General features: G+C 42.1%; 1 protein-coding gene across 4 annotated transcripts in view; it reads left to right on the top strand.

The window, feature by feature from the left end:
- LOC127955953 (gastrula zinc finger protein XlCGF26.1) overlaps positions 1-17,112 on the top strand; it is a 39,882-nt gene that overhangs the window by 874 nt on the left and 21,896 nt on the right. For 2 of the 4 annotated variants that reach the window (XM_052553651.1, XM_052553652.1), the window contains exons 2-3: positions 1,223-1,347; positions 15,500-16,931. In XM_052553651.1, the coding sequence (XP_052409611.1) occupies positions 1,254-1,347; positions 15,500-16,773 (1,368 nt within the window). In that variant the 5' untranslated portion in view covers positions 1,223-1,253 and the 3' untranslated portion in view covers positions 16,774-16,931. Of the gene's footprint in view, positions 1-1,222; positions 1,348-15,499; positions 16,932-17,112 lie in introns of those variants that run through there. The other 2 variants (XM_052553648.1, XM_052553649.1) reach the window with 1 other exon arrangement.

Genomic DNA, 17,112 nt, shown 5'->3' with positions numbered 1-17,112 from the left:
TAAACTGAAGGCATGAAAATTATGAATTAACACATGTGGAATTATATATGGAATTATATACATAACAAAAAAGTGTGAAACAACTGAAAATATGTCATATTGTAGGCTCTTCAAAGTAGCCACCTTTTGCTTTGATTACTGCTTTGCACACTCTTGACATTCTCTTGATGAGCTTCAAGAGGTAGTCACCTGAAATGGTCTTCCAACAGTCTTGAAGGAGTTCCCCGAGAGATGCTTAACACTTGTTGGCCCTTTTGCCTTCTGTCTGCGGTCCAGCTCACCCCTAAACCATCTGGATTGGGTTCAGGTCCGGTGACTGGAGGCCAGGTCATCTGGTGCAGCACCCCATCACTCTCCTTCTTGGTCAAATAGCCCTTGATGCCTTCAGTGTGACTCTACAATTTTCATAGTCATGAAAATAAAGAAAAGTCTTTGAATGAGAAGCTGTGTCCAAACTTTTGGTCTGTACTAATATATATATATATATATATATATATATATATATATATATATATATATATATATATATATATATATATATGCAATGCTAATTGACATAGCTTTTATCACGGCTTTAGAATACTATAAAATATGTTGCATGCCTTTTTCTGTTAAGAAGCCACATCATCTCACAGAAGGATTTATAATAACAGTTTGGAGTAAAAACATTATTTAATGTTGTATTTTCCGAGCTTTCAGACGAAGCAACATTTATTACACGGAGCTGTAGTTCACTGAGAAGCTATGCAAACAGCTTTCATTATTGCAACCGATTTCATAATCGTACGCTTATATCATCTGCATTTTTGTGTTTGTGTAGCTTGTCAGAGAACTAGTCTGTGCTGCTCCATCTGAAAACAGGCGATGGAGATTTACTACTAATCGCAGAACCAGCTTTACTGAAAAGATGTGCATGACAATCGCATTCGATTAATCGTGCAATGCGTCTCCTAATTATTCATGTCTTAAACTGCTCGAATCACTGCAGTGCTGGTCAAAGCAGTGCCTGTTTCCATGAAAGTGTAATCTATAACACATACAAATTATTGTAAATGCCAAATGTCAATCATAAAGGTGTAAAAATTCAGACCTTTTAAGACCATTCATTCACTTTGACTTACTCCCTTATGTGCTAATTTAGGGAGCTGATTGAGACACACCAGTTGATTTCTTTTTGTTAATTATTCTCATTTTAAACATGACACATTGTCTCAACACACAGAGGAACAACTGGTAAAGCAGCTGAGAACCACATGACAAAGATGGCTTTTATTAAAGAGGAGAGTGAAGACACGAGGATTGAAGAAACATTCAGATTCAAACATGAAGATACTGAGGAACAAAAAGGTAGGTTTCCATTATTAAAATGTTGATATGAAATGATATGGGGTGGGGGGTTCACATGCTTTCTTCTTTCGCCTTTCAAAAACTGGATAAAAAGCTTTGTTCTGATGAGTTCCCGTTCTGGTGTAATTCATCGATTGGCCGCTGGAGGCTGGCACCAAAACGGAGCAAGTCCCATAGACTAAAATACCCAACTTTACAGCAGAAAAAAAAAAAAAATGTTTACAGCCAGGTACAAAAAGTGTTTTTTAACCAATTCTTAACCAATTAGTTTAATTTTTATTTATTTTTTTTTGTTACTATTTACCTCCTGTAATTTCAAGTCAGTCAGATAATTAATTGTACATTAAATATGGGTCTCCGTGTGTTCACACTGTCTGGACGCTATTTTACTTTCACCAAAAGAGGAGACCCATAAATGTGCAGGTTTTTTTTTTTTGCTTTTTAAGCCTTTATTTTGGGTAAGTTTCACTACTTATTGTAAAATTAAGAGATTAATGTTCAGACTTTTGTATATTATAACCTGGAACTTGGATGTGGAAAATAATTACAGTTAGATCTAAAGGATAGTTTTAGCAGCATAGCGCAGATGCTACAGAATACAATTAGCTGACTAGCTGAATAAATGTGTGTGCTACGCTAACATATTACTTCACAGGCATTACTGGCTTGTACTTTTACATCCATGATATTATAAATTTATAGTTTATTGCTGGTCTGTCATTTTCGAGTGCTGTTATTTTCAAAGATTTTATATTATTTTAAGGTGAGCTTAAAGGGTACACTACTATAAAAATCATACACCTTCAATGTGACATCAATAAAAAAAGTATAATTTCATAGGTTCACATTAAAATGTGGAAACTTATTACATGACCTAGACTAGAAAAATCCTGTAATTTATATATATATATATATATATATATATATATATATATATATATATATATATATATATATATATATATATATATATAATTACATGAAATTTATAAAAAAAAGTTGCTACTTCAATTAAGCTTAGTGTGCTCTCTTTAAGCTCCTCTACAGTGAATGTCTTTGTAAATACTTCATAAAGTTTGTTTCTACATCTAAATTGATGGTTGTCACTTTTTAAGTTAAGTTAATCGATTTTCTATGGATTCTGTCAACACAAATCTTAAAACTGGCACTGATCTTTGGCTGCTAGCATCAACATTTCCAGACTGTAAATATGTGGAAAATCGGGCCAAATATTGTGTAGTGTATTCCGGCTTTAAGAGACTATAGATGAGTTGAGATCTATTTAATAAGAGTTTTATAATGAGGCTAGTTTCTGTGTTCATCCTCATAAATGTTTTATTAGATTTTTGTGTTACTTAGCTGAACGTGGACTAGTATAGATGTTATAATATGCATTGACAATTTAAATGCTCTGCATTGTTTTTCGCTCATTGTTAGTTGTCAATTAGACCTGCACGAAAAATGTCAATAGTTAAATTTATACATTTTAAATAAATAAAATGTTTTGCTATATTGCCCAGCCCTATGTCTACCATAATATCTGTCCAAACTGGCCGCCAGCAGAAGAAAAGCAAATGCCTTGAGTTGCGCACTTGAAAACAGAGACTTGTGCACTTGTAAACAAAGCCCACTAGACAGTAACCATGTGATGGCTCTGTAGGAGTCTCTCACAGACTGAAAAAAAGAGTATACCTTTAAAGCAGCGGTTCTCAACCTTTTTATTCCACCGGGCTGCACTCTGGTCCAAGTGCAAGTCTTGCGGGCCGCACATATATCATTTACATATTACGTCACCAATACAAACCAACCTGATTTATCATAGCCTAAATATTATGATATCTAATTGATTACATTCATCAAAATAAATAATTCTACTCCCCATAAATAAAACACCTGATGCTGTCGGGAGCTGACCAATTCTGTGAAATTTGGCTCGAAACTAGTAGCGGCACAGTGAAGTTGCGATTGTAAGATACAGTCTGTAAGATGCGCACGGGAGCATGAGTTGACGCATGACATTGCAGATCCAAATATGGAAAGCACTTGGATATGCTTTCCATATTTGGACGAATTTGGCCAGGATGCCGAGGTCACACCTCTACTCTTTTCAAAAGGCATCCTCCGATTTTTAATAACCATAGAGAATCAGGACCTCTGTTTAACGTTTCATCCAAAGGACAGTGCTTTTTGACAGTATAGTGTGCCCATCAATATACTGGGGTGTTAGGACCCACACCACAGGTTGAGCACCCCCTGCTGGCCTCACTAGCACCTCTTCCAGCAGCAACCTAGTTTTTCCAGGAGGTCTCCCATCCAGGTACTGACCAGGTTTAACCCTGCATAGCTTCAGTGGGCAACAAGTCTCCGGCTGCAGGGTGATTTGGCGGCTACAATAATATACAAAACAATAACAGTGCGACTCTCTTTTATGAAGTCCACTACTTAAAATGTATTAAATTTGAACAATAAAAATAAGGTGGCTGCTGCAAATCCATTTGTACTTCAGGTCAGAAGTACTGCAAACATTTAGAGTATGGCCATCAGTTTACTGTTACAGATTTTTCGATTTGCATTGCATCACATCCAATGTAGACAGAATCATAGATTAAAATGAGATCTATTGTCTTCAGTCATGTCACGCCACTCATCCTCTCTGTAGGCATTTGTGTTACTAACTTCAGACAAGGAAAAATGGCAAAGTTGTTTTATAGGAAAATAAGGGAAAAAAAATAAGGAACACTTGAAATATTTGTACTGTATAACATAGTAAATGTTGGCCTGAGCAAATTGTACCAACTGTGAATTGGTGTAGTAACTTACATATAACTACATCAAGACCTTTAAAATGCTTCAAACTTTCTTCAAAATGTTACACATTTTTAGTTTTTCTTTATTTATTTTTTGTAAAGAAGATACATATAACAAGCGAGTGATGCCCGGTGGTACTATCAGAGAGGAAAATAGCAAAATTTTCACTTACCGTTCCTGGCTGGTGGAATGATCTTCACACCCCCATCTGAGGCAGGCACTGGTGCTTTTTCTGGGGACCTGGCAGGGACAAGTACTTCCTAATTGGTTGCAGTGGGCACTGGTGCTTTCTATTGGGATGAAGCTGGAATTTCTTTCTCTTGGTATGAGGCAGGCATTGGTGCTTCCTCTTGAGACAAGGAGGCCACTGGTGCTTCTTTAGGGGCACTGGGGTTTCCTCTTTGGATGAGGCAGGAACTGGGGCTTCCACTCTGGACATGGCATGCACTGGTGCTCCCTCTGGGGAACTGGTGGGAACAGGTGCTTCTCCAAGGGAAGAGGCAGGCACTGGTGCTCCTTTTAGAGTTTTGGATGGCCTTGGTGGTGGCCCTTTGTGCTTCCTTCAGGGATCCGTCTGCCACCAGTGCTTCCTCATGGGATGAGGTGGGCCCAGGTGCTTTCTCTTGGTACAAATGACACTGGTGCTTTCTCTTGGCTAAAGCTGGGCACTAGTGCTGCCACAAGGAATGAGTCTGGCATAGGTACTTTCTCTTGGTACAAATTGGGCACAGGTCCTTCATCTTGCGTCAAGGTGTGCACAGGTGCTTCTCTCTTGGGAAGAGGTATGTGCAGGTGTTTCCTCTGGGGATTTGGTGGAAACAAGTGCTTCCCCGGTGGAAGAGACAGAGACTGGTGCTCCTTTCGCAGTCTTGGCAGACCTCGGTGGTCCCTTCGGGGGCCTTAGGGCCAGTGGTGTCAAGATGCCATCCCTAGTTAGTTCAAATCTCATATTTCCATAGTTTTTTTTTAAGTTTTCTCCTCAGTTAGTGCCTGGCATGTACAGGTGCTTCCTGCAGGGACCTGTCTGCCACCAATACTTCCTCAGAGGAGGTGATGGGCACAGATTCTTCCTCTTGACTCAAGTTAGACAGGGACTGGTGCTCCTTTTGCAGTCTTGGCAGACCTTAGGGCCAATGGTGTCAAAATTATTCCTTGTTAAATACAGTCTCATGTTTTCATGGGTGCCTGGCAGAAACAGGTGCTCCCTGTGGGTTCTTCGGGACCTTGCCAGCCTAAGCTCTTCCTGTTGGTACTTAGGAGTAATGGGTGATTCTTGTGGGATCTCAACAATATCCCACCACTGGCCTGAAGTGAGGTCCCCACACTCATTCATTCTACTTAGATCATTTAGTGGATAAGTGTTTTTGGTGGTAGTAAGACAGGTTATCCAGAAAAGGTGTATAATTTGAAAGGCTGTTCATGTGAAACAATTAACTTTCTGTGTGAAACACTGTGAAAGAAAAAGAAGAGCTAAGTAAGCCCAGAAGCTTGTTGCGTAAGTGTTTTAAAATTCAGATGAATATTATTATTATTTTTATTATAATTTTTAACTATGGGCCAGGGGCAGACTGGGGCTAAAAAGTGGCCCTGGATTTGTTGGCATATACAAATATAACACAATACAGAAATAAAAATGCTTTGCCTTTTTTTGTTGTTGTTAATATTATCATTAACATTAATGAATGACTGCCATGCTTACTTACATTGTAATTTGTCTTTCCTGGTGTATATGGGGTTGAAAACTGCTACGTTCATGTTTTTATTTACATTGTGGCAAAAAACATAAACGGCTTTAAAATCTTCGAAAAGGCCAGTAGTTTGCATGGCTGAAAATTAACGTCTGTTGTTTAACATTTTTCTTTATCATAAACAGTTGGCAGATATTGCTGAATTGAGTTCAGCTTGTCTGACAGTTAACCTGCTTTAGACCAGATTAATTTTCCAGCATAAGTTGCCACAGTGACTAAGCTTGATCTAGGCCCATGTTCAGTTTTCTTGTTGGAACCAATAATTTGACAATGACTCAAACTAACTGAAATAAGCCTGTCTTATTTGGGAAACTTGTTTTATGAAACAGGCCAATTAAGGCATTAAAAGTGATTATATGTTCCCCGTTGCATCACATTTTGTAGAATCGAATTGAATTCAGATCGCACTACATCATAACTGGGGTGAATCATCGCATCGCATCGGTAGCTTTTTCATAGGTACAGTATCTTTAATGTATCATATCGATGACTACGCATCGAAAAGCATTTTGTATCGTTCTAAGTCATGAGATGCACATCCCTACTATTCGTGAATATAAAGCTAAAGCCTTTTTTTTTTTTTTTTAAACAAAAGACACTAATCTTACTGGTTAGTGATCGTCAGGAAAATAACCTGAATTATCAAAATTATGTTATTCAAAAATGTTCCACCAAATTTATATGCTATGCAAGTTCAGAAAAAAAAAAAAAAAACTTGTGAACATGAGCTGAGACCAGAAGTGAGATTTGATTGTAGCCACCGCCTACTACCATATTAATACATTTCACGTTTTGCATTGAAACGACCATACGCCCAATTTTCTGCTGTATGTTCATTTCATAAGTGAGATCCACTGGCCCTTAATTATCAATCTAACACAAAAGGAATAAAACAATTCCCTGAAACTTATCATATACTGAACTTTTTGCACTTATTAAAACTTTTTTTGTTTTGTTGATCTGTTAATTAAGTTCAATATTGTTTGTGTTGTCCTGTTTATTTGATTACTTTTTTTATATATCAAATTTAATCCAGTTTTTCTTCCGTTCATAAAATTGCTACAGGTATGTGGTGATATGACCATGTGTGAATCCTCACGGTTTGTTGTTTATGCTCCTATTTGCACATGTAAAACTAAACCCCTGGGTAAATCATATATTTGTTATATCTATAATGGTTCACAGACCCATTCCAATTTACATAAACACAGATCAGACTCCACAAATCAACTCGCCACGACGTTAATGTGATTCATGAAACATTTGTATGCTGTCAATCCCATCACACAAATAATTTGATGTTGATAAATCTCACGCCCCTAAAAATGCCCCAGTTGTCTGAGGTGTAGCCACTGCTCATGTTCATACTGACAAAGTTTCCATGTTTTGTGTGGAAATGGCTGTATGTCCTATTTTCCATTGTACATGCATTTCGTAAATAAGGGCCACTGAGGCTTTTATCTCACTGCATTTGGGTCCTTATTACAGACTTATGAGGTTTTTAAATGTATTTGACATTTGAAATTGTCAAAAACATATTATGTCTCTCTTCACACCCGTCTTGTTTGGTTTAATTGAATCGAACTCAAGTTCCTTTCCCCTCTTGGTGCGGATATTTTTTGGCAGGTGTGAATAGACCCCTTAAAAATTTGTGAATATTGCAACGTCTCCGGGTGGGCGGGACTTGGAGGCAAAAAGACGGCCATATTAATTACTTTTGCGTGGTTTGGAAAATTTTGTCAAGGCTTATTTTCTAATGTAACCTATTGCTGGGCTAACTATGATTAGCAATGTGTATTATTTTAAGAGACCATTCAAAGGATGGCACACACATCTATCGCTGTATGTTTGTTTAACATTTAAACTAGCTAGTGCGCTGAAGGTTTGCGACTTTTCACCTATGAAACAGAAACTTGCTGATTTACTAGATAAAGCCAACACACCAGTTCATATGCATAGATTATTTAACCTGATATGAAGTGTGCACTGCAAACACGAGCATTATTTATGATCATCTCCGTCCAGTCTGTGTGCCGTATTGCATTCAGCCACAAGTGTCTTCTTGATTTCTGTGAAGGAATGTCTGCCGGGATCCGGTAAAACTTTAGTTTTGAAACAAAAGTGCTGTTCCTTCTATTCTGGCAGCCAAAAACACAATGAGAAGAGAAGACATAGATCCTGCTATGAGTTCTGCCTCATGTTTTGCCTCCAGCTAGAGCGGTGATGTCACAGTGATGTAGGCGATTAAGGGGTCTATACAGCAATCGCACTCGGGTGTTGATCAAACAACCATACCGAGACCCAGCTGAACAGGTAGTCTCAGTCCACTTTGAAATGAACTCTGTTACATTTTGTTTAAGGCAGGGGTGTCAAACTCAATTCTTGGAGTGCTGAATCCCTGCAGAGTTTAGCTCCAACCCTAATTAAAAACACCTGATCCAGGTAATCAAGTCCTTCAGGCATATTTAAGCACAACATGGTATGTGTCTTGGAGCAGGGTTGGAACAAAAGTCTGCAAGGCTCCAGGCCTCCAGGAATTTACTTTGACACCCCTGGTTTAAGGTGTGAATATGACCCGACCTCGATCCAATCTCATTGCTGAAATCACGCTCATAAAAACACAGCATTTTAAAGGCTTAAATCAATTGTTTTAAAACCACTAAGCTAAAAAACATGCAAATTATGAGTTTTTAATGAACATGGCGTGCCACATCTAAATAGCTAATCATGCTAAATAAGCTAAAACGTGGCACAAAAATTACCATGATTATGTTCTTCAATCATCTGTTTATATGTGAGTTTGGCCTGGAACATACCCTTCCTCAGGTTGGCTCTGGCTGAGCTGTAAGTTTCCCTGGTCTATACTTGAAGAGCAGGAACAAAGAAAGGTGGTCACTCTGACCCAGGTGAGGGAGGGGTGTGACTTTGTCAAATTATTATATACGTGCTCCAATGTTTTATGTCCCCTTGTAGAGCAGGAGACATTTTGGTGAAATTTAGGGAGAATGGATCTTAAAGTGCAGTGATTAAAGTCCCCAGCAACAATAAAGGTTCCATCTGGGTCCAAGGTTTTTAATTTGCAAATAGCAGCCCTAAATTCTTTCATAGCCACGTTAGCATTAGCGTCCAGTGGTACATAAATTGCAGCAGCAACAATGCAAGTAAACTCACGTGGTAGATAGAATGGCCTGCACTTGATAATCAGGAACTCAAGATCAGCAGAGCAGTAGGTATCAACAATGACAGAGTCAGTACACCATGATTCATGTACCTAAATGCGTACTCCACCACCTTTGTTTTTACCAGAGTTTCTGCTATTGTCAGCCCGGAAGAAAGAGCGTCCATCCATATGCACCACGCTCTTTGGGACATCATTACAGAGCCATGTTTCAGTGAAGAACATAACATTGCAGTCCATAAGCCATTTCTGCATGAGGGTCCAGATCTTTAGTTCGTCCATTTTGTTCATCAGAGTCCATACATTGGCAAGGAAGATGCTGGGCAGAGCTGGTTGATGTGGGTTTAGCCTTAGCTTAGCACGCAGCCCCCCACGCTTTCCCCGTCACGCCGCCGTCTCGACGCCGATCACTTCCTGTCGGTATGAATGATCCTCTTGTCCACGGTGATCTCCATAGCTCCGGTGGGAGTTTGCTGAAGTCAAAAGGATGATCTAAAACTATGTTGGAACACCGTTTGTTGGTGTACAGAAGTGACTGTTTACTATAGTTGTAGTTCGCATAACTTAATAGAGCGAACACGATGGAAATAATATCTCGGTTACGTATGTAACCTTGGTTCCCTGAATAGGGAACGAGATGCTGCGGTGACGTCACCACGTATGGGAACACCTCTGGTGTGACGAATGTCTGAAGCCCTATACCATCCCGCCAATCCTATTGGCCAAATGGCGCATAGCACCACCCCACGCATGCGCACGCATGATATACCTGGGTGCAGCGCGCCATTTCGCTCAGATTTCATGACTGAAGATGAAGAGTTATCAAGGTACGGAACGGCCAGAACCGCAGCATCTCGTTCCCTATTCAGGGAACCAAGGTTACATACATAACCGAGATGTTCCCTATCATAGGTCACTTCGATGCTGCGGTGACGTCACCACGTATGGGAACGATATACCAAAACGCCTGACGTACCTGATAACTGAGATCCGAGGAAGCATCTGCACAAGCGGAGAGAACCCGGGAGGCAGGGGCCATCCTCACATCCAGACTGTAGGACTTGATAAAAGTGCTCGGTGAGGACCATCCTGCCGCAGCACAGATATCATCCATAGAAGAGCCACTGAGAAAAGCTTGAGAAGAAGCTACAGCTCGAGTGGAATGAGCCTTAATCCCTAAGGGCGAAGCGAGTCCGCGCGCCTCATAGGCCAAAGAAATTGCCTCCACCAGCCAATGGGACATGCGCTGCTTTGTAACTGCATGGCCCTTACTTTTATGTCCAAAGCAGACAAACAGCTGGTCAGATTCACGCCAAGGTGCTGTACGATCCACATAAGTCTTTAAAGCTCTCACAGGGCAAAGACTTAGATCTCCTGACCCAGCCTCAGCAGGTGAAAAAGCTTCCAGAACCACTTGCTGAAAGTGAAAAGGGTTAGATGCGACCTTAGGAACGTAGTTAGGCCTGGGCCGCAGCAGCACCTTCACAGAGCCTGGTGCAAATTCCATGCATGAGGGTGAAACAGAAAGAGCCTGTAAATCCCCAACTCTCTTGAGGGAGGATAAAGCCATGAGAAGAAGTGTCTTCAGTGTCAGGAATTTATCCGATACGGTCTCCAAGGGCTCAAACGGATGCCCTGATAAACCTAGCAACACAATGGATAAATCCCATGAAGGAACTCGCACAGGGCGGAAAGGCCTCAGCCGTCGCGCACCCTGTATGAAACGAGAAACTAATGGATGACGCCCCACAGAGGCACCGCCTATGTATTCGTGGTAAGCTGAAATGGCTGCCAAGTAAACCTTTAAAGTGGCTGGTGTAACGCCATCCGAAAAACGCTCCTGGAGGAACTCCAGCACTGAAGCCACTGGGCAGTAAACTGGATCCACATTATGATTGCCACACCAGGCTGTAAACAGTCTCCACTTGAAAGCATATAAGCGTCTCGTAGAAGCTGCTCTAGAATTCAATATAGTCTCAGTAGTTTCAACAGAAAGAACGGGACATACTAATGCACTCCGCTCAAAGGCCACGCCCACAGTTTCCACAGATCTGGCCTCGGGTGCCAAATCAACCCCTGTGCTTGTGATGATAAATCCTGTCTGAGGGGAATCTCCCACGGAGAGTCCGCTAGCAGACTGATCAGATCCGCAAACCACGGCTGCGTGTGCCATCGCGGAGCCACCAGCAGCAGCTGTTCCACTCTGTCCCGCCGTATTCTGCATAATTCTGCATAATTTTCGTAGACTTCACCGTAGTGGAAAGAATTCCGCGGAAAGGAGGCGGGCCTTTCCGAAACTGAATGGTGTATCCGTGACAAATCGTGCGTAACACCCATTGAGAAATGCCGGGCAAGCGTTCCCACGCGGCCCGAAACAATATTAGCGGTTTCAAAACTTCCGCTCCCTGCAACGCCGTCATACGCGTTAAAACGACCGGACACGAAAAACCCGTGGCGTTCGTGCACTGGGGAAGCGTATGCGCCAGAGTCGTTGCGTTCCGTTGAGTATAATCCTGAAACGTGTCCACGGCAGGAATTAGGCCAACAGATGGAACATCGGGCTCTGCCGCTAGCGAAAAAGCGGCGGCTGCGCGAGCCGTCATAAACGGGCCGTTTGTGCAGGGTCCTTGAGTCGTCCCTCGAACTCCGAAAGCAGGACTGCGCAGAGTGTCTTGAGGGAGCGTCTGTCATTACAGCTCGATCCAATGTTGCTCGAGGCGCTGTTTGCGGTGAGACAATCAATGTTTGAGCATGGGGACTGCAATGAGAGCTTAGGATGCGCGAAAGCGGTCCGACAGCGCTCTCTAGCGGAGGGCACAGTCCCTGGCAAGCAGCAAAAAGATCAGGAGCTGCTATTCGGTACCCGAGAACGAGAGGCTTTAGCCGTCGAGGTCAGGTTCAATCTTTTACGTTGACGCTGGTGCGCCGGAGGAAAAACCCTAGGGCCCCAGTCCTTACGAGGAGGCGCCATAGGTGTGGGTTCCTCTCGAGAGGCTGCTCGCTGGCGGTGAGAGGAGGTTGAGTGAGAACGCGCGGGCGCTTGCCGGCGTTCGACCTCTCTGGGTCTGCGGGGAATCAGCTGGCGGAAAGCGGCTGATTGCTGTTTCGCTGCCCTGAACTTCTCCACTACTGACGTGACAGCCTCACCGAACAATCCATCCCTGGAGACAGGGGCATCCATAAGGAAAGATTTATCCTTCTCCTTAATATCGGTGAGATTAAGCCAGAGGTGGCGCCCAACCGAAATCAAACCGGCCATAGTACGGCCCACTGCACGAGCGGTATGCTTGGTAGCATGTAGCACCAAATCCGTAGCTCTGCGAAGTTCTTTCACTGCCTCCGGTGTGATGCCCTCACCTTCATCCAATTCCTTCAATAACTCCGCTTGGTAGGCCTGAAGGACCGCCATAGAGTGGAGCGAAGCAGCCGCTTGACCAGCCGCCATGTAGGATTTACCCAACAAACTAGACGTGACTCGACACGCCTTTGAAGGAAGAAGGGGGCGAGACTTCCATGCCGCGGCCGAACTAGGCGCAAGGTGTTCGGCGAGAGTCTCTTCCACCGGGGGCATCATAGTGTAGCCATGGTTCGCCATATCAGAAACGGTGGCGAAATCCGCGGCCGCAGCATTAGTGATCCGCGCCGAAAACGGCTGTTTCCAGGACCTCGAAACCTCCTGGTGGAGGTCCGGGAAAAAAGGTAAAGGCCTCCGGGGCTGTGTAGGTGTCCGACTGGTTAGAAAACGGTCGTCCAGCTTAGAAGAAGGTTGGGCCTCGGCCTTGTCAACCTCCCAGTCTAGCCCCAATTTACCCACCGCACGAGAAACCACATCCAACAGCTCACTGTAGGAGGGGGAAACACGCCTCTCCTGTCCGCTAGGAGGAAGAGGGCTAGTGTCGGTCGCGAAGTCCTCAGACCCCGAGGCCGCGGTGGATAAAAGATCGTCGTCATAGCGTCCACAACCGAAGGAGATGGCGGCGCATGCCTCCGGTGTGGGAAGTAAATCCTCATTAGAGAAGACGACAGGCTCAGTATAAGTTTTATTCTGCAGAAGGGTAGGGGAGAGCGAGCGATGTGGAGAATATTCCAGCGCTGCGCTGTCCACGAAGTCCATGTCGCACGTGTCACCCCAGGCCCTCGCCTCGTGCGGTGCCTCGGCAGTCGCAGAGGTTACCTGACGGGGGTTAGACTGGAGGGCGACATTAGAGAATACTTCCACCCTGGAGCGCAGTACTCTGAGCCGCAGGCCATCACAATGGGGACAGGAAGAAAGGCCGCTAAGCGCCGCCTGTGCGTGATGTAAACCAAGACATACTACGCACCTGTCATGAGTGTCCCCCGCCGTGATGTACCTGGTACATGGCTCCTTGCATTTTCGAAAACTCATCGCGTCCGCGAAGAGGAGTTAACACTGCTCGAAGAGATCGCTGGAGAACGCGAGATGATAGGGCACAGATGATTCGCTATTCCTGAAGGAATGAAATCTGAGCGAAATGGCACGCTGCACCCAGGTATATCATGCGTGCGCATGCGTGGGGTGGTGCTATGCGCCATTTGGCCAATAGGATTGGCGGGATGGTATAGGGCTTCAGACATTCGTCACACCAGAGGTGTTCCCATACGTGGTGACATCACCGCAGCATCGAAGTGACCTATGATAGGGAACCAGGTAAATTACCATTATTTTCTGAAATCTGGTAAGACACTGAGCCTCGTGATGTGTTCACGCCGCCATCTTGGTCTCTTTTTTAAGCTTTCTATAGATATATTCATCATATCTGTAAGGAAAATATTTGCAGAGTTTCGATGCATTTTTGTGAAGCGCTCCTTTTCAAGACCGAGACGGCAACTGCACCCTATTCATTTTCTGTATTTTACAAAAGCACAGTGTTTTCTTGATATTGTGAGTGCACACAAATAAAAATAGACCCTTTACAGTTCCGAAAGATTTAGTATTGTTACCTTTATGAGCAAAACTTACGGAATATATAATTTGATTCCACTGATGTCCTGAAGCACACTTCTGCTTCCATTCTCCACAAAAACGATTGGATCAAGAGTCAAGAGGAATTTATTTGTCATTTGTATAGTTAACACTGGGGAAAACTGGACACTGAAATGCTTGTGATAAGGCTCAGACATACAGTGACAATAACAAGACATAAAAGACATATAGACGTACGTGGAGAGCACCAAGATTTTGAGTGACTTCAAGTGCCCATAGACAGAAGGACACAGACAGAGTATTATCTACACATAAGTGGCAGTAACAGATACAATAACGGTAGAAAGTGTTAAGAGTATAGTGTTCATAAGTAGTCCTGAGGTACTAATATGATTAATGAGGTAGAGCGGTGTCTAAAATGTCATTGTAGAGTGAAGCAGAGCTACATGAAGGAAAATTAAAGTGGCAGTCCAGATGCAATAAATAAACTTAAGAGCAGCACACATTCCGATGTATTCCTGAGTAGAGCAGTGTCCAAATTGTCATTGTAGAGTGCCACAGAGTAACATCAAGTAATATTAAAAAAAGGTGCAGTGCAAGTACAGTGAAAGTAAACATATGTGCCTAATAGTGCACATTTATCAAATGTTTAAACTAACATTGTGAAATGCTTTTAGTATTTAATATCTACAGATTTTATTTTTGGAAAGTCATAATAACATCGTATGACATTTTCATATGGTGCTCATAAGTTTCTTCATATTGCGTTAGTATCTGATAACACCAAATCAGTAAAAATTTAAATTGCTCTACAAAAAATCTCCATGATCCATGATGGTGTATACAGTGTAAGTTGTTGGTTTTGATGCTTTGAATGTCTAAATATTTTGATATACCGTATTTTCCGGGGCCTTGATTTACCTGAACTGCAGAAGGTAACATGCTTTTATTTGAAGCAGGCTTTTATTAGAGGCAGGCCTTTATTTCTAATTTCGTCTGTTTGATGAGTAATTGTTTTAAATAACCCATTTTAAATTAAAAGTGATAGCGTTCCAGTGGACAGAGATCATAACATTAGCACAGAATCAGTTGAATCAATCCCCAAAACAATAAGTTCGGTTCAGATGCGCTTTGTGTCAGTCTGCGTTACGCTGAATCAAGCAAGCACAGTATCATCAGCTCCTCAGTTCTCGAATCGGACGCGTACGACAGAAACGGTTCAGTGAACTGGTGAACCGAAAACCTATGCAACCGGTTCCTGACTCGAGAACGAGAAACGCTCCGCTAGTGGGCGTGTACGTTCGTTATCTTTATTTGTCCCTGTTGACCATGTCCCCGGCTTCTATAAGAAGCCTTCTTTTCTTTTCTTCTCCTATTCTTTTATTTTATTTTTGTTTTTATTTGAGCAATTACGGTATTTTACTTTGAGCCTTTAAACTGGAGTTAACTTGTATTTGCCTTTTTTCACTTTAGACCTGATTACGCTGAAGGAGGAGGATCACAAGCTTAATGAAATGGAGCAGAAATATCAGTATGAGAGACATCGTGATTTTATGATTAAAGGAATATCCAGAAAGACTGAAAAGACTTCCTCTCAAAAAAGAGGTCAGAAGAAAGGAACTAAAAGGTATTTCACCTGCCAAAACTGTGGAAAGAGTTTTGATCAATTTGGAAATCTTAACGTCCACATGAGAATTCACAAAGGAGAGAAACCTTTCTCCTGCCAACACTGTGGAAAGAGTTTCAATGAAAAAGGAAACCTTAATGTCCATGTGAGAGTTCACACTGGAGAGAGGCCATTCACTTGCCAACAATGTGGAAAAAGCTTCTCTCAAAGTGGAAACCTTAAAGTTCACATGAAAATCCACACTGGTGTGTGCTCTTTTACTTGCCAACAGTGTGGAAAGTGTTTCACTGAGAAAGGAAACCTTAAGGTCCACATGAGAATTCACACCGGAGAGAGCTCTTTCATCTGCCAACAGTGTGGAAAGAGTTTCACTCAAAAAGGAAACCTTAAAAAACACATGATGATTCACACTGGAGAGAAGCCTTACACCTGCAAATTATGTGGGAAGGGCTTCACACGTGAACTAGGCCTTAGCTATCACATGAACAGTCACACTGGAGAAAAACCATTCATATGTAGTCGATGTGGAAAGAGTTTCACTCGTAAAGTGACCCTTGATACCCACATTAGAGTTCACACTGGAGAGAAGCCATTCGTATGTGGTCAGTGTGGAAAGAGTTTCAGATGTAAAAAAAACCTTAATCAGCACATGAGGATGCACTCAAGGGAGAACTGTTTTATATGTCATCAGTGTGGAAGGAATTTCACAAACATGAAACGCCTTCAGAATCATTTAATAACTCACATTGGAAAGAAGCCTATTATGTGCCATAACTGTGGAAAGAGTTATATAAATAAAAGAATGCTAAAGACTCACATGAGAATTCACACTAGAAAGAGGTCTTTCACGTGTCTTCAGCATAAGAAAAGTGTAAGACACCGAAGAGGCCAGAAACGTCATTCACAAATTCACTCTGGAGGAAAACAATTTAATTGTGATAAATGTAATAAAAATTTCCTGTTGCCATCACACTTAAAGATACACCTGAAAAGTCATGCAGATGTGAGACCCTATTTGTGTTTTTTGTGTGGTAAGCATTTTAAATGGCCCAGCAATTTACTATGGCACCAGAAAATCCGTATCTGTGTAAAATTAAGGCTTCGCTCACACCACTGTTGAATGTGGGCCTAATCAGATTTTCTGCTTATTTTTAATCTGTTCACATGACTTTTAAATGATTAGATACATGTCTAAACAAGTAATGCTTCCACAACCACCACCCCGTTTTCCACCTGCATTAGTCATTTATCACCATTAAACCTCTTTTTGCTTCACCATTTTTTTACTTTGAGGCTTTCTATTTTCTTGTGTACACTTGAACTTTGTGTCCGTACCTCACCATCACCTTTGGTATACTTTCTAGTACTGAGCGGTTGTGTGTGGTGTAGAAGCGTCCCCCCATTTCTTATATTGATAATTTAGAATCAAAATATTAATTAAACTGCCTTGTTGTTAAAT

This window comes from Carassius gibelio, chromosome B4 (assembly GCF_023724105.1).
Source record: "Carassius gibelio isolate Cgi1373 ecotype wild population from Czech Republic chromosome B4, carGib1.2-hapl.c, whole genome shotgun sequence".
In the NCBI taxonomy this organism is placed as follows: Eukaryota; Metazoa; Chordata; class Actinopteri; order Cypriniformes; family Cyprinidae; genus Carassius; species Carassius gibelio.
Note: the sequence above shows the minus strand (reverse complement) of the source record. Positions and strands in the feature narration are given on the sequence as shown.